Source organism: Ambystoma mexicanum, chromosome 13 (assembly GCF_040938575.1).
Source record: "Ambystoma mexicanum isolate Mex_15411 chromosome 13, UKY_AmexF1_1, whole genome shotgun sequence".
Taxonomy (NCBI): domain Eukaryota; kingdom Metazoa; phylum Chordata; class Amphibia; order Caudata; family Ambystomatidae; genus Ambystoma; species Ambystoma mexicanum.
In genome coordinates this window covers 447883569-447909798 of record NC_090938.1, presented here as the reverse complement: position 1 = coordinate 447909798, position 26230 = coordinate 447883569, and the positions used below count along the sequence as shown (strand labels likewise).

Genomic DNA, 26230 nt, shown 5'->3' with positions numbered 1-26230 from the left:
CTTCCATTCGAGGGTGGCTACCTCTTTCACTCAACCATTGATGAGGAGCTAGATAAGAAGAACAGCTCCCAAACTAAAAAGTCTTTATCCTTAAGAAGGCCACGCCCAAGGCCTACAGCCAGTCGCATCACCCCTCCGACAAGGGGCGGGCCTTTGGCATGTTCCGGAGCTTCCGGGAACGGAGGTCGAGACAGCCTAACGGTTCTCGGAGTCTGCACCGGCGCAAACAGCAGAAGGGGTGGAGCAGCGGCTTCTTTCAGTGCCCCTTCTCTGCCCCAGCATCAGAGGGAAAGTAGGCATGACTCGCCCATTCGGATCCACATGTCTCCTGTGGGGGGCAGGCTTGCCCTTCACGCACAGTCTTGGCTACTACGGTTCGCGGACCCCTGGATCCTATCCGTAGTGTCCACGGGTTACTGTCTACCGATTCCTTCCTCTCCTCTCTCTCCTCCTCTCTCACAGATTGGAACAACAATTCTGCTGGCGAAATTTGTTCGCTCGTCAAGAGCCAGGCAGTGGAAGTAGTCCCAGCCACCCAGCAAGGCTTGGGCTTCTACTTCAGGATTTTCACCATACAAAAGAGGAACCAGGCTGGCCTGAGAGTTTTGTTGGACCTTACCACCCTGAACCTCTCCCTCCCTCTTCAAAAATTCAAGATCGCTACGCCAGCACAGATTGTGGAGACACTCTGCAGGGGAGACAGGATGTGCTCCCTGGATCTGAAGGATGCGTATCTACACGTCCCAATTTGGCAGCCTCATCGGTCCTTCCTACAGTTCAGGATCATGGGCTTCCACTTCCAAAACAAGGTTCCACCCTTCAACTTCAACACCAGACTTATGAATGCAGTGGCAGCTCTTCTCAGGGCCCAAGGTCACCACGTCTACCCGTACCTGGACGACTGGCTCGTCAGGGCGAGATCCCCAGAGGCGGTTCTCCACACTTCCTCAGCCCTTATGAACACACTCCACGAACTGGGATTTTCCATCAACCTCAGGAAGTCACAGCTGCAGCCTATGCAATGCCTGACTTTTCTGGGCATCATCTGGGACACAAGCTCTGAGAGAGTTTTCCCCTCGGAGGACAAGATCGCAGCCATCATGAGGGCCACAGGTCATTTTCTCAGCAGAGAGGTGACCTCAGCCTGGTGGTACCAACATCTACTGAGGCTCAAGATGAGGAGATTGCAGTTGTACTTCGCAGCCTCAGGGAACCTGAAGCGTGGCTCCCAAGCAGAGTTTGTCAGCATTCCTCCCTTTCTCCACCAGGACCTCATCTGTCAAGCAGGCCCTTCCGGCAAGCAGCACCGCAGGTCACCATCACCACAGATTCCTCACTGGAAGGATGGGGCGCTACGCTGGACAACCACAGCGTCCATGGAGTCTGGTCCCTCCAGGAGCAGGAGGCCCATATCAACTGGCTGGAGCTGAAAGCTATCTGGCCCGCTCTCAAAGGCTTTCTACCGCTTATCGGGGGCAAGACGATCCTATTTCAAACTGACAATTCCACCAGCATGTATTACATCAACAAGCAGGGTTGCACCCCCCCCCCCACCCCTGTGCAGCCTAGCGGTCAGCATGTGGGAGTGGGCCCTGGAGAACAAAATCTACTTGAGTGCAATCTACCTCCCGGGGGAGTCCAACCTGGAGGCAGACAGGCTCAGCAGACTGGGAGCAGACAATAATGAATGGCAATTGAACGATCAGGTCCTGCTGGGGATCTTCAGCAGATGGGGGCATCCTCAGGTGGATCTTTTTGCCACCTGGTACAACAAGAAGTGCCCCAGTTTGCGTCTTGGCAGGGGCAGGACCCGGCTCCCTCTGCAACACCTTCAAGATACAGTGGAACAGCATCAGAGCATATGCATTTCTTCCTACTCCCCTGGTTCACAGGGCGATCTGCAATATAAGAGAATCATGTCACCTCAGCATCATTCTGATAGCTCTGTGGTGGCCGGCAAGACCATGGTTCTCGGAGCTGCTCAGCCTCTCGGACAAGCCTCCCATTGAACCTCCAGTGGGCCCAGCTCACCTTATATCGCAGCAGGGGGGCAGGGTCATCCACCCCGCCCCGCAGAAGTTAGCGCTTGCAGCATGGTTCCTGAGCAGGTCACACTAAAGCATCTACGGCTTTCAAAGGCTAACCTAGACATCATTCAGGGCGCTACGAACAACGCTACTAGGAGCTAGTACAAGAGCAAGTGGATTAGGTTTTGCCACTGGGTGGAATCAAAGGAGATTGACGCACGAAATGTAAGTGTTGGACGATGTGCTATCCTTCTCTGCACACCTTGCACACTCGGGAGTGCAAATAGACACATGCTGCACCTACCTGGTGCCCATAGGAGCATACCGGAACTCGGAGGAGGAAGTGTTCTCTTCCTCCAACCCTGTGGCTAAGCCACATATGGCGGGCCTCACCAGGCTTTACCCTCCTGTCAAGAAGCCACACCCAGTGTGGGACCTCAATGTAGTTTTGGGCGCCCTTGCGCACAAACCTTTCGAACCAATTGCGCCTGCGAACATAAGGCTGGTCACCATTAAAACAGCTCCCGTGGTGGGTCTTATGTCCACATGTAGAGTTGGCGAAGTTCAGGCACTGGTGGTGTCAGAGACGTACACTACTTTTCACAGAGATAAGGTGGTCCTGAGAACTCATCCCACGTTCTTGCCTAAAATTGTCTCTTTTTTCCATCTAAATGATGAGATAGTGTTACCTACTTTCTTTGCTGATCCTGAGGACGATGCTCAAAGGGTCTTGCACTGTCTGGATGTCAGGCATGCTCTGAAATTCTATCTGGACAGGACCAAGAGCTTCCACAAGTCGGACACTCTCTTTGTCACGTTTGGGGGGGTCAAGGCCGGGTTATCAGGCGTCCAAGGCCTCTATAGAAAGGTGGATGATTCCGGCCATCAAGGAGGCCTATGAGGGGCAGCGCAAACCACTTCTAGTGAGCATGCATGCCCACGCTGTTAGAGCCAAGGCCACAGTAGTGGCGTTCTGGGGGCACGTTCAGTGGCAGGTCATCAGCAGGGCGGCCATGTGGGCTACGCCTTCGGCCTTCTCTAAACACTATTGTTTGGATGCCGGTTCCAGGTCAGATGCGGCATTTGGGCAGGCAGTATTAAGGAACTTGTTTTCTTAAGGAGGATCACCTCTCCACCCTGGGTCTACATTCAGTTGTAATCGCCCATACAGTATGGGGTAAAGGGGACGGGGCATAGGAGTAATTATAAGTTACTCACTATAGTGACTAACATACTCCTTCCTCCATACGTCCCACCATCCTCCCCCCTAATAAAACTGGTGTCATTAGGCAATGGTAATATTGTCGACGCGTCAGTGGGGACTGAGGAATGGCGCCGGTGGGCGGAGTCACAGGAGTGCATGCTCCCAGGGCCACGCCCCTGCACTCTTCTAAATTTAATGGGGAAGAAGTTTTTTTCTGGTGAAAAAGGTTCTGTCTCCCGTCCCTAGCGACGACGCCCATACAGTATGGAGGAAAGGGGACTATGGACTAGGAGTACGTTAGTCACTACGGTGAGTAACTTATAATTTAGGCAATACTAAGGTAGGTAGGGGTGGCCAAGTCCCTGCTAGAGAGCCATGCCGAGCTAGTGCATTATTGCAGGAGACTGTTTATGTGACCAGCTAGACCTAATTTTTATCACAGGACGTATCTGTATTCTAATGGCAGAGGTGTTGTGCGATGTGTAGAGTAGGATTGCAGATGCGTGCGGGTGGGTAGCGATGCCTGCGGCTATCTTCCATCAACATGGAGTGCGATACATACCCGGGTGTCAGGGATGGTGTGTTCTTGTATCTCTAAATGCAAGGATCCTGTCCTGCGGTCTGCTGGTGTCTATTCTCTGCGTCGCGAAGTATGTTGTTCGAGGGGCTCATTGTTGACTTAGCCTGACATTGGGTTAAAATAACCAGAGGGGTGGAATGGGTTTGTCATGGTATGGGGTGAGGAGGGGAGGGCAGCAGGTCTTGAGGGTCTACCGGAAAGCAAGGTGATCCTCTAAGCAGCGGATGCAAATATGAAATGCATTCCATATTGTGGGAGCTTTTACATAGATCCAGTGGCTTGATTAAAAAAAGGCAGCTAGACTGAAAACTGGCTGGGATCAGGAACGTATGTAGGTTCAAAACGGTCACAAGATTTTAAAAAAGCAGCTGGAATCAAAAAAGTGACTGGATTCTAAATGCATCTGGATTGAAAACAGTGGCTAAATTCAAGAACCATCTTGAACCTAGCTCAGTTCAAGAACGCAGCTAGATTCAAGGCTGTATCAAGATTAAAAAGGTAGCTAGATTCAGATCTGTGGCAGGAATCGAATGCAGCTGGATTCAAAACAGGGTAGGTTCAAGAATGCAGCTAGATTCAGAAGAGTGGCAAGATTCAAAAGCAGCTGTATTCAAACAGTGACTAGAGTCAAAGCACCGCCAGATTCAAACAGTGGCTAGAGTCAACATGCGCAGGTAAAATACATTTCTTTTAGCTAGGTTGAAAACAGTGGTTAGAGAGTCACAAGTGTAGCTAGATTCAAAATGTAACAAGCTTCAGAACAGAGGCTAGAGTCAAGAGTGCAGTTAGAGCCAAAGCACACCTAGATTCAAATTGCAACTAAGTTAAAAACATTGACTATATTAAAACATGCAGCTTCGAATTGTAGCTAGATTCAAATTGCAACTAGAATCAAAACAGTGGTTAGAGACAAAAGCGCAGCTAGATTCAAACAGTGGCTAGGTTCAAAAGCTCAGCTAGATTCAAATTGCTGCTAGGTTTAAAGCAGTGGTTATATTCAAAAGTGCAACTAGATTCAAAACAGTGGCTAGAGTCGAAAGCGCAGCTAGATTCAAAACCATGACTAGAGTCGAAAGCGCAGCGAGATCCAAAGCACAGCTAGGTTGAAAAGCATAGCTAGATTAACAACAGTGGCTAGAGTCAAACATAGCTTGATTAAAAATGTAGCTAGATTCAAAACATTGGCTAGAGTCAACAGCGCAGCTAGAATCAAACAGTGTCTAGAGTCAAGAGTGCAGCTAAGTTAAAACAGTGGCTTGATTCAAAAGTGCAACTAGATTCAAAACAGTGGCTAGAGTAAATTCACAGCTAGATTCAAGAAAGTGGCAAGATTAAAATTAAGCAGTGGTACCTGTGAACACAGATTGGTGTCCCTTACCTGATTGTTACAGCAGACAGGGGATGGGGTGTTTTCTTGGCTGGGGCACCAATGGCGAACAGGCAAACAGAAGGTGGAGGGGCCAAAGGCGGTGCCTAATGCCTTGCTCCTTAACCAATTGCCCGGGCAAGGTTTCCCTCAGGTTCTCGGCTAAAAGCGTTGTGCTTCCTGGAAGCTACGGCCAGTCATGGAAGGCGTGGGGTTGGGAGGGTCCGAGGGGGAGCAGGGGGGGGAACAGAGAAGGCACAGATGCATGGGGGAGCGCGGACAGCACAATTAAATTTGCAAATAAAGATGCTGTATAAAGCAAGCTGTTCGGAGGGGTCACATGCCTTACTGCAGGAGTCTCTCCAATCTCCCGATGGAAAGGGAAGAGGGCTTCACTGCACCGGGTCTAAACACTGGGGTTCCTGGAAGCAGCAGCCAATCAGGAAGGTGGTGGGCGTGGGATGCGTAGTAAAAGGATGCAGGTAATTCTGTTTCTCAAAGTGAGATTTGCTAACTAGATCCCACTTTCATAAGGCTCCATTCCAAAAAGCATAATGCTACATGTACCTTGCCTGGACTGCTTTCTAACATCCACAGTAACTACCAAGCAGTGGCAGCAGAACAAGTTTAAAAGTATTATGTGCAAAACTGAACCTAGCTGCTGGAACACAAAATTCCAACAGGCAGAGGTAGCTTTTTAACTGTCTGCACCTCTGGTTCAAAATATCATAACTGTGTAATCCAGACAGCCTGGTGGCAGTTATTAAAGCTGTAATGACGCGTTATCCAGGCTGTACATGTGGTAACAGCCTGCAGTCCTAGTTATATTAGTGTTAGTTTAGCAGTGACTCATTCATGACAGGACTGGGTTTGTATTAGTCATCTGGCCTGAGTTAAACACAACAGACATGTGGAACCCACCCCAGGGACACAACTTTTTTCCCCATGAAGTGAGTCAACATCTTCCTCCAGGGAACAGGAATCCACCCCAGGTGGTCCCCTGAGAAACGGTTCTTCAAAGACAGTCCTGTCATGGCAATGGCCATCTCTTACCAGGGTGCACATTATTGAAGACCTTTTCATGTACGCAGACAGAGGAAGGTAGCAGAGTTAGTGGCCCAGAGGAGAGATTCAGACCACAAAGGGGTCTTGCCATCTTGGTTTTGCTAGGGCTCCCAGGCTTCCGGTTGCCTTTCCCCACTTCCTGCAGACAAGGCACTTGTGGGTATGACATTAGCAGGCAAACAACACTTGTTATCCCAGCCTAGATTGGACACTTGACAACAGGCTTGTTCAGGGCCAGTCCGATGTAGCCTTTTGCCTACATAGAGTGGGGGGAGACCCTTGCCTTAGGACTTCAAGACAAGAAGGATACTCCTGGAACTCGGTTTAAGGGTTCTCTCTTTCTTTCTCTCTCTCTCTCTCTCTCTCTCTCTCTCTCTCTCTCTCTCTCGTTCTAGAGACTGCATGGCCCACCCTAACCTAGACATCGCCACTCCCCGGGTTAGTGTCTACTGATTATTAACTCCCACTCCCTAGATTCTAACTGTCTGATTGTGAGGGCCGAAACACAAATGCCTTTTCTATTTATTCCCTCCGGAACTTCCAAGGTGTGACCTACTCTAATTTCAGGGGTGCCTTCCAGACTTCCAAGGCCCACTCTGTCTTCTTCCTTTTGAACCCTGATGTTCCTCTCACTGTATCTCTGTCACTCTCCCTTCCTCCGCTTACTTTCCTGTCTCCAACTACACCAACCTTCTCTCCCTTCTCTCCTTGTCTTCCTCCTCTCTCCCTTCAGTCTCTCTGTCTTTCTCTCTCTCTCTACAATCTACCTCCACCCTCTGATATTTCGCGCCTGCTTCTCTCCCACTCCACACTACTACTAGTCTCCCCTCTCCACACTACTACTCTCCCCTCTCCACACTACTACTCCACCCCACCTTCAACTCAGTCAGCTTCCTTTCACTCCCTCAGTCATCTTCCACTCACTCCCTCCTCTTTCACTGCCACTCTCACTCACACATGTTAAACGCACACTCATACCACAGTACCACTTTCTCTAACCAACCAATGCCTCAACTTTTCTGAAATCCGCCTCCACACTCCTGTCCACTATCTTTCCTTATTCCTGTCTCTTGGGCTGCCACCTCTTCTGGCCTCACCAGGACAAAACAAACCTTCCTGTTTCCTGTCCCCAGCTTTATCCTCCACCACCTTCTCCCACTGGGTCCTCACCCACTTGTTACCCAGGCCAATCTTGGCTGCTCTTCCTCGCATGGCAGGTATTAATTATAAGAGAAAACACGAAAAGGGTGCTAAGCCCTATCCTTCCTGCCTCGCGGGTCCACCAAGCCTGCTCTATGGCGGTCTGTGTTGAATAATGTTCCAGATCATGCCAGGGAGCTTTGCCACAGCTAGATTATAGGTCAATGGTTGAGACTTGCTTGAGTTCATATCAGAGAGCCACTTCGCAGCAGATTTCCATGTAATCGGTTTGTTAAAATCCCTGTCAGGGAGCCCCGCCGCGGCCACTCAATTACTGCATTCATTGGTGTTGGCTGGAGGCACATAATGTTCCTTGCTGCCGTGTATGTATGGTTCCCGCCATGCTGTCTAGCGGTTCTCACTCCGGTTCTAGTGGAGATCTCTTAACATGAGCTGTCTTGCTGGATGCTCAAAGGGTGCTGCATTGTTGCGGGAGATCCGTCGTGAATGCTGCCAGATATAGTCGCCGTAAGTGAGAAGTAAGAGAATGGCCCGTAGCTTCATACAGAGGTATGGGGTGATTAAGAGTGGTACTGCCCGAGCAGATATAGGCGCTTAGGGAGGGGGCAAGAACTGGGGCCCTCCCAACTTCCACTACCCCCTCTGTGATAGGAATGGCTCTGGCTTCCATCCTAGTAGGCCTCCCGACCAAGGCTGAGAAGGTCCCCATCCCCTCTTGACAAGGTAAGCTTACTTCTCTTGTTACAATCGACGCTGCTGTCTGGTCACCAATTTCTTCGAGCTGCAAGTCAATGCTGCTGCTGTAGCACTACGCTGTGTTGAACCAACCAAGCCTGCCCCCTGTTCAAGGGAAATCTCTGCTTTTCGGCACTCATAACCGTCAAGTCTTCCAGTGCAATGCAGCCGCACTGCCTGCCATTCCAGCATCTTTTACCCTCAAGCCATCACTGCTGCCGAACAGCATTGCGCTGTTGGAACCCATTGGTGCGGCTCCCAGGCTTTGCGCCAAAAGCACCCAGACTTACAGTTCAACACCAAAAAGCCTGGATCAACGCTGTTAAACCCCAAATTCAAACAGAAGGTATTTGAATTGGTGCTGTCCCCCAGTCCACTTTAAATAACCCTGGTGACTTTTATGCCCCCCTTCTGTACCTTTGTAACAGAAGGCCTCAGAAATCCACAGTCAATGATAGTAGATTTAAGATCCAACCTGGCTGGGGAGACTGGGACAGTTGAAACAAAGGGGGTGCCTATTGCTCTCTCAACCCTTCCCCCCATGAGCTCTCTCCACCCTAGCCCAGGCATCCCTAACCCACAGAATCTCCCCACCATAATCGAAGGCAAGGTAACGCCTACTATCAAAATCTTTCTAATCTGGACGAGGAAACCAGGATATTCTAAGGGATACTTCTGGTCTATTGGACTGCCCAATGTCACCAGGTTTTCTCTTTGTGTTCTTCGCTTCGCTCTCTCTCTATCCCTGCTTCTCTGTCTATTTCTCTGTCTCTATCTCGACTGCGCTCCCATTCTCGTTTGATTTTTAATCTTCTTTGTTTCTTTAGTGGCGATTTCTGCTAATTGACCTGCCCAGCGTACTTGCGGCCTGTTTCTCTCCCCGCTGCCCATCCATTGCACTTCGCTCTCCTGCCCGCCTTCCTTCCCACCCTTCAACCGCTGATTGGCCCGCGGGTCTCCATCTGCAGTGGAAACTGCAGCAAGGCCCCAAATCCAACCGCTGAGCCCCCTAAACTCATTAGTGCTGGAAAGTAAGGTGAGTGGAAGAGGAGAGCGGCTGCGCTCCCCATTTTCATTTAATTTGTAATTTTCTTTGTTTCTTTAGTGCCCATTTCTGCTAATTGACCTGCGCTGCCCTGCACCCTCAGCGCCTGTTTCCCTGCCTGCTACACCACCATTGCACTTCGCTCTCCCTGCCCGCCTCCTTTCCGCCTTCCAACCGCTGATTGCACCCTTAAATCGAGTCTCTAGGGAAGCCCCCGTGCCCATCGCAGACCTTTCCGACGAAGTACCCCGAGGCAAAAGGCAGCTCCCACAGAAGCAGATCCAGATGGTGGGTGTCTGCCGGTGTCAGCCGGGGAAGCAAAAAGCCTGCAGCCGTCAACCTGCTTCAACTTCTAAAGTAAGCGCGATTGGTCAGGGGGGGCAGCAATCACTGCACCCCACTAATTGCTCTATTTTCCTTATCGCACTCCTCATTAGCATCTCAGTTAACTGTATTGCTTGGCCATCTCTCACATCACTCTAGGAAAGTTTATATTCCTTTGCATTACTGTTGTGTTAAAACTAGGCCCTTTTCCCCTCTTTTTAGGAAAGTCAGTTCTAGGTATTTTTGCACTGGGCTGTTCTCCCCTCCCTGTGTTCCTCCACACTGCTCCTGCGTTCTCCTATGGTGTGTTGCCTGCTTGTTGCCTCCTGTATCCCTCCTTCTGTGTGAACCCTCGCCCTCTGGTGTTTCCGGTGGTGCGTGGTATGTGGGCTGCCCTTCTTTTCCCTCCTCACTCTTCCTTCTTGCCTCCTTGCACCCTCTATGGTGCCCTCAATCTCTCCCATCTTCTGAAACTGCTACTCGATCTCCTATCCTATCCCTCTCACTAAGTCTGGAAGGAAAAAGTTCAAAAGGGATATCCTGGTCTCCAACACAGGCCTCCCTATCGCTGATAACTACAGCAGCGCTTCCTCCAGACAGACTCTCACTGACATCCTCTTTGTTGTTCCCAATCCAGACCTATGGACTCCCTATATGGTCTTTATTCGTTCTCCTTTCTCCTCCTCTCATTTATGGTGGCACCCGGCGGGAGGTCCTTGTGGCCCCTTTCAATTCCTCCAAGACCATCACCAATGTCTATCTAAATGGTACCGTTATGGTCCAGGGCTCTCAGCCCAATCTCTTCCTTCTTGATAGGCGTCTTGAACGTCTCATCATCAATTTCCCTCCTTCTCCTGCCACTCCTATCACCCCTCTGGCCCCTCTGTCACCTTCTTCCTCCTCCGTTGCCTCTCTGGCACCCACCTTCTCCTCCGCCCTGACCCCTATGCCACCTCAGTCTACTGCCTCTGCCCACTCTCTGGCCCTTCTACTGCCTCCGCTGGGTGTACAACACTCCTGCACCCCACCCTGGAAGTCTTTCAAATGTGGCAACCTGCTCCACATAGCTACTCTCAACTCTTGCTCTGCTGTCAAACATTCCTCTGATATCTGCAATCTCCTTGAAGACTTGACCTGCACGTCCTTAATCCCAGAGAGACATGGTTCATGACCAGATCTGTCAAGAGTTTTGACACTCTCCTCCCTGAGGGCTAAAAGATCCTCTCTGAGCCAAGAACCAACCGGACCGGAGGTGGAATGGCCGTGATCTTTCCAGAATGGGTCCCTGCTTCTGTCATTTCAATGCAGGCTGACTCCTCATTTGAATGCCTAGTCTGCAGACTCTCTATCTCTCCTAGCCAGGTCACCCCCTTCTGCTCAGAACAGGCTGACCTCTCTTCTTCCCTACTTGCCTCGATCTCTCAACTTCTCCTCAGAGACCTCAACATCCACTTGGATGTCTCTAATCCCTTCTCTGGGATCTTCTGCAACTTATGCAACTCTCTATCCCTTTCCATCCTCTGGTCCGACCCACTGTGCTGGACATGCTGGATGTTCTCATCTCCTCACTCTAACCCTTTCACCAGTCCTCTCTCTTGGACTGATCACTTTCTTTTCTCTTCTCACCTGAAACTTGCCTCTCAAGCAAAGCCTACCCCAGCACTGCCACCTTCCTTCTCGGTCATTCGGCCCATGAAGTGAGTGTCAGTGGACCCCTTTGCCTCTACTTTCTCTGCTCCTCCTACTCCTGTGGCTGGCTCACACTCTGACACAGCCTTCTCTAACCTGCATCTTTCTATCTCCAACACTCTGGACATCATTGCCCCTGTCATGAGAATCCTTAGGAAGCCTATCTACAAGTGCAACTCTTGGTACAAATCTGACCTGGCCACCCTGAAACGCAAGTGCAGGGCGGCTGAGAGGAAGTGGAGGGCTTCAGGCGCATCCTCTGACAAACTGGCCTGCCACCTGCCCCAAAGGCAATACAGACTCACTGTCCTCTCCAAGAAGAGGGTCCATATCCAAACCTGCGTTTCTGCAGCCTATAACGACACGGCCAAACTCTTTAAAATCCTACTGCAGTCTCCACCTCACCTGTTCCCTCCCAGGCCCTCTGTAAGGCTCTGGTCTCTCATTTAACTTCTAAAACTCAGGACATCCTGTCCTCACTTTCCTCTTCCTCTCCCTCTACCTCTCCCAGGCCCCTTTGGCCACCTCGCCCTCTCCTCTTCCTTTTTTCTCTTTCGCTCTGACAACACCTGATGATGTCTCCAAACAAATCCAATCTATGAAAGTGTCGTCCAAACAGGTGCTCCCCTGCTCCTCCAGAACCATCAAGGACCACATGGCCACCCTCTCTCCAGCCTTTGCCGATTTCTGCAATCACTATTTTGCCACTTGATCTTTCTAGTCTCTCCTCAAGCACGCCCTTGTGCACTTCCTCCTAAAAAAGACTTCTGCTGATCCTACCTGTCGGCAAACTATTGCCCAATTTCTATCACTCCTTTCCTAGGCAAATGCCTGGAAAAGCTGGCCATCTCCCAGCTTACCCTCCACACTGAATCTGTTGACTGCCTCCATGAGCATCAGTCTGGCTTCAGAGCAGCCAGAGGCACAAAAACTGCTCTCCTCAACACCTGTGAAGATTATCTCCCTAACGTTGACTCCAGCTCACTTTCTGTCCTCGTCCTCTTTGCCCTTTCCTCTGCATCACACCACCCTGATCAACAGACCCTGTGTGAACCTGGGCATCACGCAGCAGGCCCTGGCATGGCTCTCCTCTTGGACCGCCCGTCCCAGGTCCAACTTGGGTCCTATCTCTCCACCACCTCTCTCTCCACATGTGGTGTCCCCCAGGGCTCTATCCTCTCACCATGGCTCTTCAATGTCTATCTGGCCCCTTTGGCCCACCTGATCTCCACCTTCTCTTCTAACTTTCAGTGTTATGCGGATGACACTCACCTCTCTTTTAGGCTTCCCTCAGCCTCCTCTTCTCCCTCACTCATTCCTTTCTGTCTATCCCCGATTCAGGATTGGTGTGCCTCCAACGATCTTAGCCTTAATGCAAGTAAGACGGAGACCCTTCTCATTGGGACCCCTGCTCCCGCTTTCCCTCTCTCACTCTGGCCACCCTCCTTGGGCCCTCTACCCTCAGCTTCCTGTGAGGCCAAAAACCTTGGCGTCATCTTCGACTCCACTCTCTCCTTCTCTCCTCACATCACAGACCTTGCCAAAAAGGCCCACTTCCAGTTGCACCTCCTCAGAGGTATTCTAGCTTTCTCACCCCCCCCCCCACCCCCAGAAGCTCATTGTCTCCAGCGCCCTGGTTCTCTCCAGGCTGGGCTACTGCAACAGCCTATTTCTTAATCTGCCTACTTCTATTCTTCACCCCCTGCATCGAATCCAGAAAAGGACTGCAAGACATATCCTTGGCCTCAAGCCCAGGGACCACATCTCTCCAGCCCAGAAATGTCCCCACTGGCTCCCTGTTGCTACAAGGATCAAGTTCAAGACCCTCTGCATCGTCCACAAGGCTTTCTGGGGCCCGGAACTGCACTACATCCAACTTTCTCTTCCGAAATACCTTCCTTCTCCTTCTAGAGCCCTTCGCGCAGCTACCTCCAACTCTCTGAGAGTCAGACGCTTCTCCAGGGAGAGAGTAGGGGGTTGATCTCCCTCTCCTCTGCAGGTGCCTCCCTCTGGAAAGGCCTCCCTGCCCCTCTCAGACTTGAGCCGGACCACCTGAAGTTCCGGAAGCAGCTCAAGACCCTCCTTCCCCCCTGCCTTCTCTCTCTCACTCCCTTGCTAACTTACCTGTCTGCCGCTCCAATTGTTTGCTTGGTTCCCTCAGAGTCTCAGTGGGTACCAGGCTTCTCCACGACCAGTCTTCCTTTGAACTGCCTCCTGGCCATCCGTGCACTTAGGGTCTGTGACTGTAACCCCTACAGCCCCCCTGCCTCCTCGCACTTACCTAGATGCACGCTGCCCTGGCTGCACTTATTCAGAGCCATGCTGCCCTGATCGCACTTCCCCCTTTCCTCTCCCTTGCATTTCCCCCTCTCATTGCCCTTGCACTTCTATTGTCGCACTTGCACAATCTGAATGACACAAGGCCTAGTAGTATCGTTTGTCTTGTCCTCCCTATGTCTTCCCTCCCTTGTCTTGTGGTGCCTAGAAACACTTGTGTACAGGTGCATTATTAATGCCATATCATATCACTCTCCTGTCAGACACCCTCCATCGCGTGTTCTCACTCTCATACCCTCTCTAAATCTGCCTACTTACATATTTCTCTCTCTCTCTCTCTCTCTCTCTCTCTCTCTCTCTCCCTCTCTCCCTCTCTCCCTCTCTCCCTCCCTCCCTCCCTTCCTCCCTCTCTCTCTCTCGACTTGTGTGGTTTCTGGCCCCTCTCAAGCACCATGCCTGAGGAAAGAGACTGGGAAATTGCCCCTCCCCTTGTTGCAGAGAAAATAAAGCTCTCATCAGTGGTGATAAAGAGGCAGACTGATCCCATATGTGGCCAGAGACAGGAATCACACGTCCAGGGTGCTGCAGGAGGATGCAGAGAAAGACACCTGCAGAATGAAGGGAAGCCATGATGAGAAAGAGGGCAGAAAGGCCCTGACCCAAAGAGCCTATATACATATTTACCAGTATCTGGTCGACTGGCTCCTGTGAGCCACTTTGGCCGAGGAGGCCTCAGTGGCCCTTCAGTCTCTATGGCTTACTGTTCAACCTGAGATTTGTATAATAATAATTGGTTATTTATAACGCTCTTAATACCCAGAGGCTCAGACCAGGGATCGAACCTGTGTTGCTCCACGTTAGCTTGCTTCCAAGCCAAGCACGTTGCCCCCGAGCTATCGTCCCGAGAGCACATTTTCAGTCAACCAATCTCCTCCAAAGATTGTAAGTCAACCAAAAGAAGTCTCATCTGGTCCACAAGCAGTCCATGACATAGACTACGAGTATCAGGGAGAAGTGAAGCTGTTTTTTTCTCAGAAATGTTTCTCAGCATCATGGCTTCAGAGACTAATGGGCCCAATGGTGTCTGCATACTGTCACTGTCCTTGGCCAGGTTGATAATGAGATGGACTCAGTTACACCTAGCAGAATCATGGATTCACTTGTGAAATGCACAATCAGTTTGTATCACCATTTCCGATGTGCTGCTCATGGACCCCCTGTGGTGGCTCTAGTGGGAGAATCTGGTGGGGGTATGGCCTCTTTAGATTCCCCTCATGAATTAGTCATAACAACAAACGCCTCACTTTTGGGTTAGGGTACCATTCTACAAGAATTTCAATCCACAGACTTTGGTCTTGTGCGCAAATTTGTGTGTGAAAGATCATATCAATTTGCTCGAACTCATAGACAGTATTCTAGCTGGTGTCCAGTCATTTCATCGAATACAAAGGATCGAATGACAAAAAGTTTGAGTCAAAAGGATTGAAAAACAATTTTTTTGAATGCATTTTTTAATGTTTTTTTTTTAATTTAATGTAGTTTAAAACATTTTTTTAAGAAAACATGGGGTTGGGGGGGGGGAGAGAACCCCACCATAAAAAAACTAAAAAAATAAAAATGCATTCGACCATTTTTTTCCGGTCCTTTTGACTCGAAAAAATGGCATTCGATCCTTTGCATTTCGACCCTTTAACCTATAACCATTCGAGCCATTAAGGTATTTCTTCCTTCGATTGTGGCCAACATTGGGTTCATCCAAATGGACAACACAGTAATGTGTAAGCCCCCTTCTTTACTTTTTATTTGTTGGTGTAATGCATGTATTACACCAACAAACAAGCGGGCACCAGGTCCGACATGTTATGCACGCTGATATTGGAAATCTAGGAATGCACTTTTACATCATTTCCTTCTCAAGGTCATCCATCTTCATGGAATAAAGAAAGTGGAGGCGAACATCTTAACCATTCTATTCCGAAATGTGGTCTCCCAGAGAAAGAGATGCTTGCCTCAGTGACCAAGGTGAAGTGCGGGACCTTTGTGTCTCGAAGGGACCAGGATTTCAACTCTATTGAGGACGCTCTCATCATTACTTAGTCCAACTGAACAATGTATGCATTGCTAACAATTCATTTAATTCTCATTGTGGTTTATAGTTGATGAGCGACCCAAATGTATTTGATGATACTCATAACTCCGCACTGGCTGGCCAGAACATGGCTTTCGGACTTAGTAGAATGGGCATCTAAAAGTCTGATCAACGTACTCCCATTGCATGAGTGAGTTGATTAGAATGTTCCACATGTCAGTTGGGAGGGCATCGTGAACCATATCTCATGTAGTAGGATTTGGGGTACATGTTGATTCCTGTCGCACTTAGCTTGTGGCAATAGGGGTGTATATGAATTACCATGATCATTCGGTTTTAACCTCCAATCAAATTATTCAACATTAGTCAGGCCCAAAAGCAAGATCCAGACTCTCTCAGAATCAGAGCATTAGATGGTAGTTCACAAGGACAACGAGGTTGACACGCACTCATCCAAGATCTTTGACTAAGGTCGTCTCCTCCTTTCACATCCTTTCACATCAACCAGGAGGTTTTTCTTCCGATTTTCGTTCTGAATTCTCAGCCCGATGTGGAGAGGGGTCTTGCATTGTCTAGACATCTGTAAGGCATTTTTCATGGACACGACAAAGGTCTTCAGAAAGGATGGCAATGTATTTGGGACCTTTAGAGGCTTTTAGCCAGGCAGGAAAGTCTCTAAGGGCCTCATTACACGGTAGGCGGTAAGGGTTTACCGGTGCCGGTATTTTACCAGTAAACCCTTACCGCCTTACTACGAGGTCCCTTTGCGGGTTGGTACATTAACGCCTGCTTTTAGCAGGCGTTAAAAAACGAACCCGCAAAGGGACCGGGGTGCTAATTACGGTACCGCAATTTGCGGTACCGTAATTAGCGCCTTCCCCATTCCCATTATGCCCTATGGGGCAAAAATGGGAATGGGGAAAAGCAAAGGAGGAATTACCGCCTTCCCAACCTTGGAATAGGGCGGTAATTCCCCTTTCCTCCAAGGCGGTACCGGTAAATTACCGGCATTAACCATGGCGCTAATAGCACCATGGTTTACCGCCTACCGTGTAATGAGGCCCTAAATCTTATTTTGCATGTTTGATAGAATCTTGCCTTTCAAAATCATACTTGTTATAGGGCCGGTCTTTGCCTAGAAGCATTCATAATCACGCTGTCAGGGAGTGACGAAATGAATATTGCTCTGCAGGAGTTCAGGGATCAGTAGTGGTGAAACAGCACAGCCCGAAAGCACAAACCGAGGGAAGGCTATTTCTTCAGGTGGGGTGTGAGCGGATAACAGTATCAACCCAAACAGCAATAGTAATAGGACTCAAAAATAAAGATATCTCTAAATAGGGGTGTATAAAAGGAGACTTTTAAGTAAACAATCAATTGCAAGCAACTAAAACATCATAAACACCAACCCCTACAACAGAGTATGCATACATTTGTGGAAATGACCCTCTGTGTAGATTGGCAGGGATGTTCAGACACTAAGTTTGGTCAACAATGCCATTGTTCAGTGTTCTTGAAGAAAAAGGTAGAGAAGAGGAGCTTGAAATGTACTATGGTCCCAAAAGTAGACCTGTGGCACAGAGCCTCTTCACAGTACCTTAATTATTTATCTTGGGGTGCTCAACAGTGTCGGGCTGAACTTCTATGCACTTTCCTGCAGTCGAGTCAGTACCAAGGCTGAGCGAGTTGCGTTGATCTAGCGACAAGTCGGCGTTGAGTTGGATTGAAGGCGGGGCACTGTCTGTATTAAGCCACCGCTCAAGGGGGTGTGATTCGATGGATCCTAACAATTCAAATTGGCAGTCGCGTTTGTGTCAAAATGATGCTTCCACTGGGTTCAGTATGCTTGCGAAACTATTGCTTTCAGTGGGTTCAGTCAACCGTCAAATGAGGTTGAGTTGATATTCTGTTGGGTCAAGATGGTGCTCAGAATACAGCAAGTTAGTTGCTTCTGCAGCAGCGAACTGGTGCTCGAGTCGCAGCAACGTAGTTCTTCAGTGTTTCAAGGCATCATCAAGATGCTCTGAAGAGGCAGGTAATCAGCTCAGTGTTCATAGAGTGCCAAATGCAGCACCATGGGTCCTGTGTAGGCTTGAAGGGTGTTGTGAGTGTCCAAAAATGCATCAAAGAATGATTTTTTTTCGTAGTTCACTTAGGAATAATGCTATGTGATGCCATTTCCTGTTTTGTTAAGGGGTGAAAGGTTATGTTCCATTGCTTCCCGTGATGTCAAGTCGGGGTCGGGATCAAATGACTTCACTTCCTGTGACATCATCAACCGTCAAGGGTTGTACGATGTCACTTCCGTTACCCCCTGGCATTTTTGTGAAATGACGTCCCTCGCCTGTAGGCTGTCAACAGCAAAGGTCCATGTTTGTACTGTAATTTTAGCATGGAGCATTTATGAAAAGAGGGACTGATTAGCAGACCTCTGTTTCAAAAACAGAATTCCGTGCATCGTTTTAGTGCTTAAAATCAGCAGTGCTAGTTCGAAGGCAATTTGGGTGGCCACCTTGAGTACAGTCAACAGAGGGACTCCAGAATGTACATTTTTGCCCTATAAATCACCTCTTTAATTGCAACAAATGAAACTAGAATATCTTTCCTTTAACGTATTTTGCTCATTTAAACTTAATAAATGATATATGCAACTCATGTTCCTCCATGTATTTCAATAGCCACTTCAAACATATAACAGTAAAACATGCATTTCTGTGTTTTAGGTGCAGCAGCGCCGACAAGAACTGGAGCAGGTGCTCGGGATTCGCCTGACATAATGGACAGTCAATGACTTCACTTGAAAGCTGTCAGTAGTTAGCTTTCAAGAAAGTCTTAAACGTCATTTGTATTATTATTAGCACCAGGATCTTGTTGGAATGAGCTATCTTGCGTGCACAAATTCAGCACTTACTACCCGCTGACTTGGAAATGCTGGGGACACAATGTAGGTGTCTTCAATGGGTATGTCACATTCCTCTGGCTACGCTGAACAGGCATTCGCAGGACCCTTCTACAGGAATGCAGAGGAAGCTGCGTTCTCAGCCAATCAACCAAGGTCTATTTTACATAAGCGTCGCACTCCATCAAAAGAATCTATCTGGTTGCCAACTGCTGAATAATATGCTTCTAACGTCTTCAACTATGTGGTCTCGCCTGAAGAAATTGGGAGGCCAAGACGTTTGTGAGCCTTTCATACCAAATTAAGAAAACTGGTGTCCATTGGCTTCAAAACATCTCCTGCGGAAGAGCTCCTTTACTCGCCGAGTGGTCAGAAAACGGTGTCCTGAAAGGGCCAGCACATATAGGAAGAACGTCTCATTGGAAACATGTGGTTAAATAATGTCAGATTACCCCATGGTCTCCCTCGGTTCCAGCAGGCCTGCCTCGTGAGTCATGGCAGAATGCGCTCTTGAGTAGGAGCAGAAGACTCTCGCCAGTGGAATGCAGGAATGTTTTCAATCCCCCTATCAGTTCGAGGACTCGTATCATTCTCAAGGAAGCAACATGTAAGTGCTTGCCGCCCAGAGCACATACTCTCTAAAAGGTTTCTCAAATATGTGGAAGTGCACTTGAACATTCATGCGGGGCATAGCTTGCTTTTCCCATTCCAGGAGCAATCGTTGCAGCAGGTGGTGAACATATACCATCTGCAGATGTCACTTCCGGTATGGTCGTTGTGACGCCTCAAGCGCATTTATGGCCTGGCTCCTAATATCCTTTCCCATTTCCTGTCCTGTCAGCCACCAGGTATGACCGCTGTGAATTACAGCTAGGCCAAGTCATGCAGGTAGGGCTTTGCAGGTATCTTTCAGCGTGACTTTGCAAAATACTGAATGCTTACATCTAGGCACTTATAAATGTCTTATATGGACAACACATGATTGAAGTACTGTTTGACATGTGTTGCAACAACCTTTAAAGATAGACATAGGCAACTAAAAATTGTACTAGGTCAACAGTTTTAACTCCAACCAAATATCTTGGCGGATGGGCTGCGTGTTGTTCTAAGTGGCTACTAAAAATGGAGGCTAGGTTGCTCTAGTATCTATATGTGCCTATGCGGTACAAGGTCGAATTAAGAGGTTCATCCATAGTGTGTGCCCTTTTTGGATAAAGGGCAATGCCACTTACATGTGGACTAAAAACGAGTTCTCTGAAACGGTGAAAAGCGTTCTGATCAATAAGTTCACATATACATACAGACTTGCAGCTGCAGAAGAAGCAAAAGTTTCCCACTCTGTAACGGGGGCTCTGCTCCTTCGGTTGCTTATAAGAAGAATGTGCTCACCTGTTTATCCAACATTGATCCCATTGTTCTCAGTCAATTAACTTTATGCATTGACCAATATTTCCTAAAGATATTGGACTCAATTCAAAACATATTTTTTGTGCGTATAAAGTCATGTGTGAATTCATCCACTTCTCTCTCTCTCTCTCTCTCACACGCACGCACGCGCACGCGCACACACACCTTCCAAGGGAGGCCCTTTTCTAAGCCTTCCAGTCAACATGTGTGTATTTTAAGCAAATCGGGGCCATGCATTTCTGAAGTGCATCCAGATAAAGTCTTTGTAAAAATCGCCTCGTGCTTTTTTTAAACAGGTATCGAGAGTCCACCGGGCTAGTAAGGGCTACTTTTGTAGGACAACTTGGACCAGTTTGAGGAGTTAATGCAGTCCATCTCATAATTTTGACCAATGTTACTGATCCAATCTGTGCTCAAATGATCTATTTTTCATACATTTGATTAAAAAAAATGTGCCCCAAGGCACTATTAAAACAAGCAAAAACAATTATTGTGGGTAGTTTTTAATTTGGGGTGGGCCAATTTCTTCTTCCAGTCTGGCCATGTGTGCAATGCATGGGAGGGTCACTTTGGATCCTTCATTGCATTATTTCTTTAGCAGGATAACAGAAGTGTGTACCATAGCTATTCCAGTTGCATTTGTTCCCTCTCTAACAGCATGAAGGTTCCTTGTCCTTTTTTGGAGCATTTCACTGCTCACGATAGCTAGCCATTTGTGAGCTTTTCATAGTGAAGCGCGCTCTCAGTCCGCTGTCAGTCTCAATGTTGGTGCTGGGAGCCTGTCATGTATTAGTGCAATGCATGGGCATCCTACACTCATGTATTCAATGGGGCCGACCAGTGCATTACTTGCACTGTCCTCTGAGAAATGTGCAGGTCACCTTTGTGAATCCGATGACCAGTGCATGTCTCTCAAAAACCTAGCATCTGCACCTTTATTCACTTTATTTTACACTGTGAATTGGCCCCATTGTATTTCTTGTTTATAACAGCCTGGTGTTAGAAGAAATCCTAGATACCATATGCTTATTGCATGCAATTGCAATTTGATTTCCGCCTAAACTTCAAGCTTTCCTATGAGCTATTGCTTTTAATGCCAAGCACTCGACTCTTCAACGTGTTTCAGATCAGCACTTGGGTGCTCATTTTGCTCCTTGGCGTACTGTTTATGAAAGGTGTCAAAGCCTAGTGTAAGGCTTCTTTCGCCTTTTATTCACGCCACGGCGCATTTTCATTAATTTGTGTGGCAGAGAGGAGGGGCGGAGCACAACTTGCATTTGCGCCGCTCCCTTCCGCTCCACGAAACAAACACTCCAGCATTTGCACCCTTATGCATCTTCATTTGTGCACAGATGCTGGGGATCACAATGGAGCCTGCTGGCTTTTTGCACGAGCGAAAAGCCAGCGGACGGCATACACATCCATTGTAAACGAAACCTGTCATGTGTACATGGCAGGCAGCGTTTACTTCGTTTGCACAGCAGATGAAGGCGGGAACACGCTTGTATGCCGACTGTTGGCTGCACTTTTACACTCTGCCATGCAAATGACCAAAATCTGGCGGCGGGGAGCCGTTTATGTTGAAGTGTTAACATAACGGTTACCCACCGCTGTATTACAGGACTCATTTAAAATGAGCTCCTTGGCGTTCAGATATTTTATGTGTAAAAACGTAATGGTATTTGCACTATTTTGAGAGCCGAATGGCGTTGTAAAGTAGAATTTGACTTCTGTATTCATTTAACAGTTTTAACTAAATACAATATAATTACAAGCGTACAATGGAGCACATCAGTCCGTGGCCTAGTTGTTATTCAGGGGTTATATTGGAAGAGACAGTGTTTTTTTTCTAAATAAACTGTAGTGTAAACGTAGGTTTTGGATGGGAAGAAGTGGTAGGAAACAGAAATTGCATGCATCGTATTTCATTATATGAGACATCCATTACTGGTAGGAGTTTTGCCTCATACAGCACAGCAAGCTGCATTTTAGTTAGGAAAGTTGCAAATTCATATTTAAACTTCTGGGTAGGTAATATTTTCAGTTAGCTCTAATCTGTGTCAAATACAAGTATAACGACTAAATAGTTGTTTATACTTAAACAAACTGCTGTTTATAGATCCTGTAGATCAGCAACCTTTACTTCTGAAAATATCAGTAGGTCAAAGCAGACTGGCAAAGCAATGGCTAATTCTTTTATTTAATTCTACCTTTTGTGTGGGCGACGTAAGGACCTTTTTTAAGATTGTCTCAGGCAGTGTCCCAGTAGCAGCTATATTGCTCAAGGGGATGATAGCGTAGGCTTTTATTGATAGAGGTTGTGGTCAGAGCATCTCTAGAGGGAATGGAGAACCCAATGCCCCCGTTGGCAATTAGTTGCAATTTCCCTTGTCCGGCCAATAATGGTACTGCAAACCAGCTGTCTTACCTTAAATAGGAATTAGCGAGTTTATCAGATTAGCTAAACTGGAAGTGCTCTAGCTGACCTTCTGGTGATGGATAGAGTATCTGGGAAAGCCCTCTTGTAAGGACCCTGTCCTACTACAGTCTCACTCCTCTCCACCTATACCAAAGATTGACCCAACATTAGTTGCATATCCTCTTTGCATAACTGTTGCAAACAAAACCAGAGGATCCCTTCTGGCTTCAGTGAACCCGCAGATTTTGTAATAGACCGGGGAGAGTAAAATGCTACCTTTTCCATGACCATGGATGCTCTTGCTCCCTGCTCATGAGCAACCAAGCTTTCCACATCTAGCAGGGAGAGCATCAGGAGTTCTGCTCTGCCTGTGGAACATTCTACTACAGGGGTCTGCAACCTTTGGCTCTTCAGAGGTTTCAGACTACAATGATCCCTCCCCATGGAATGTGCAGGCAAGAGCTGATGGGAGTTGTAGACCAAAACATCCGGAGAGCCAAAGGTTGCAGACCCCTGTGCTAGTCTAAACAGCTGGTCAAAAAATGTCATTCTATGATATGCTGAACTGATTTTATTTCTTTTTAATGTATACTGTAATATCCTACAGATTGTTTTTCAAGGAAACCTTTCACTATCACAATATCTATTCTTGCTGCAAGTTATTTACCGTTGGCTTGAAATAGTCAAATGCTTTCTTCTAAGGTGTGCTTGTGCACAACCTCATGTGCCTTCGCTGAGTAATAATATAGGATATCAATCAGTCAAACGCACTTTCACTTATACAATTTTTTTGAATTAACATAGCTTTTTCCTGGCATGTCAAACAACGGAACCCCTAGTTTCTAATTTGACTGATGTTCTATTTCTCACCACTTCATTCGATGCTAAATACATACATTTGTAATGTTTTCGATTCATGTTGTAGTTAACCCGTAGATTCAGCATTTTAGAAATATCCTAAGGGGCAAAATCTATTAGTTCTCTGGGCATTTCTGTCATTGTGTGGCCCATCATGCTACAGTTCAGGATGGGACATAAAGAGCATCCATTTGGCTAACATCCATCTAATTTTCAAGGTCATGTATCATATCAAGTCAGTCACAGATGCACACTGTACTTACATCCCCAAACAATAACTGGTTTGCCAAGGTTTGAGAAAGGCTGCTATTGGCCACTAGAGGAAAAACAAGAGTAGATGTGCATGTCATGCAAAAAGGATATAAAGTTTAATGTTCAGTTTGTATTTTAGATTACTAATCCCTACTTGTTCACCTTTAAAGGTGAACACTGGTTTGAAGCATAATTGTTTATTTAGCTAGAACCTCTGCAACTTGGGATAAACGCTACATTTTTTATTTTTTATTTGGTTAGTTGTTAAAAACAACTTTTGAAATCTTTGACATTTAAACATATAAAAGAAACAGATAACATGTACATGATTAAAATATACAATAAATATCCCAACAACTCATCACATAAGCAAAAATTAACACAGAAGAAAATAATATAAATCACAATAAATTAATTGTGAGTTATAATCCCTAAAAACCAAATAAAAACATTGATACTTGATCATTAGAGTAAATCAAATAAATATAGTGATATATAGAAATAAATAGCATTTGGGATAACTCACCCTCTTCATTACAATCAAAAGAGAGATGCCTCTCACTACATATCACAACTCTCAGTTCCATAATCACTCATTATCCCCTTTGCCATTTACTTTCTTTACTTTTCATCAATTTATGTAGATTCAATGTCAGGGACAGCTGCTTCAAGAAAATGTACAATAGCAACCTTTACAGCCAATCATGGGCTTGTGAAAATCAATTTCCAAATTACCATCTCATTCACATCAGGATATAATATAAAGACATTTTGAAATACTTTCATACGAAGCAAACTTAAACCAGTACATACAACTATCAGATGTTGGAGAGATTCTTTTTGTTGCTTGTTTATACAATATCGACAGAAATTTTGGTTTGGCCTAATTAAATTTCTCCTCTGTAGAACCTCTCGGGTGTGCCATAAATTAAATCGAAACCGCATATATTGCCGTCGAATATGTGCCAAAGGGCATTTAATTAAATATTCAGCCATCACTCTGTGTCTTTTCGTCCCAAATACTGAGGCATCAAAATCCCTATATGTTTGACAAGCAGCTAGATTAATTATCCAGTCATATTCAAAGATCTTTTTTTTTGCTAGCGCTACTTAACCAGCAAAAACGTATTGTGTTAGGGCAGTGTGTGCCTATGTAGTAAAGGAACAATGATTCATTTAAACAAAGGAAGGAACTCTTCTTCATGTTACCACAACCCTCTGATAATTAGTCGAAAACCAACATCTTTTAGAACATCATTCATAGGCTACAAAATAAGTTTAATGCAAATGTCAATTATTTCATAAATATCACTTTCTGTGCCATATCGCCTGTGTTATATTAAATGCAGGTCACCTGCCATGCGTGGAAGTCAAATATTCCCCCTCTTCAGTTGCTACAGGGGTAACATTCCCTTGTTATAACCCCAGGCAGCGGATACAGACTAAGTAAATGACCGACAAGTGGTGCTCTTTACTACAGCCGATATGCATATTGGGTTTAGAGGCAGGACAGTTTAATAGAGAATCCTAGCACACGTGTCCCAGAAACTCCAGATCTAGTTACAAGGGTACTAAGCATCAATATTAAGATAATAGAGCTGCATTTTACACTAATGACTTCAGTTGGGCTCTGCTTTCAAGAACAAAACAGGAAGACTGTCAAGAAACTGTGGAAGGTGATGGCAGAATAATGGGCTACACAAAATGTGACAACACATTTTTAAGAGATACATACCGTTCAAAACCTTTGTTTACATCGGTCATTCTGAAAACGTCCCTCTGAATTTAAGTGAGGCTATGGATGTGTACCTCCGACGTCACTCTCATGAATGGCAGGTGTAGGGAGAATTGGAATAAAGTAATCTCCTGAACTGTCCAACAGGGTCCTACCTTCAGATTGTGAAATTAATGTATAGCGTGGGTCTATTACGCAAAGGGAGTTCCAAAAACGGATTCCTTTTCCAGCCACGCCCTGCCCAACTCTACTGGGGACACCCGGAATCCCCGCCCCTTCTCTCATATAGGATGGGGTATGGTGTTCATAAGGTTTGAATGCTTTACAGTTTCACTAACTTTTGGCAGCTGTTTTTTTAATAATTAGTTTATTAGAATTGTTGGTACATTATAAAGGTGTGTGGTGTTTACATATTTACAAGCTGTTCTTGTGTAATGTATTTTTTCTGTTTAAAACAAAAAGCGGGTGCAGGCTTGGAATGAAATTCAGCATGCGCTTTGGTTTTGTAGCATTTTTTACTGGTGAAAATGTTTTTTAATAAAAGTAAGTTGTTTTCATTTGTTAATTGCCATCCTTTTTTAATATGGGTGTGAGCCATATACTTACTTTCTGTTGATAAGCTTTATTTTTTTTTTTAAAAAAAATGTTTCCTTTTATGCCAGTCCATAACCTTGCATGTGTTGAACACATCTTGAAAATGTAAACCAGAGATGTAATCACACATTCCACTCCATGAGTCATGTGCATAATGATGTGGTGCTCCAGCAATACCCAGGCCCCAATACTGGCTTCCACCTCATAGTCATGCGACATGCTTATGTATGGTCTTTCAGTATTCCTCCACAAGGCTGCACTGGGGTTCAGACTTTGTTTCCAGACTGACGATTAGAACGATCTGCATAGTAATATTCTAGAGAGCGTGACCAGCTTGGGAAAAACACGCTTTCTTGGCATAGTCACCACGAGGAGACTCGGCTCAGCCGAATCCAGGAAATGTGTATGGGGAGCCTGAAGTTAGATGAACCATAGGGCTTGAACGCACGAGGGACTAAGCCACTGCAATATGTTATTTAATTATAAAGGGCCTCATCCCACAAA

The 26230-nt window shown here is 46.7% G+C and overlaps 1 protein-coding gene across 2 annotated transcripts in view; it reads left to right on the top strand.

Moving 5' to 3' along the window:
• Positions 1 to 25697, top strand: part of SMARCD2 (SWI/SNF related BAF chromatin remodeling complex subunit D2) — a 1053332-nt gene extending 1027635 nt beyond the window's left edge. For both annotated transcript variants that reach the window (XM_069634087.1, XM_069634085.1), the window contains one exon: positions 18286 to 25697. In XM_069634087.1, the coding sequence (XP_069490188.1) occupies positions 18286 to 18339 (54 nt within the window). In that variant the 3' untranslated portion in view covers positions 18340 to 25697. The remainder of the gene's footprint in view (positions 1 to 18285) is intronic.
• Positions 25698 to 26230: the final 533 nt, after the last annotated feature.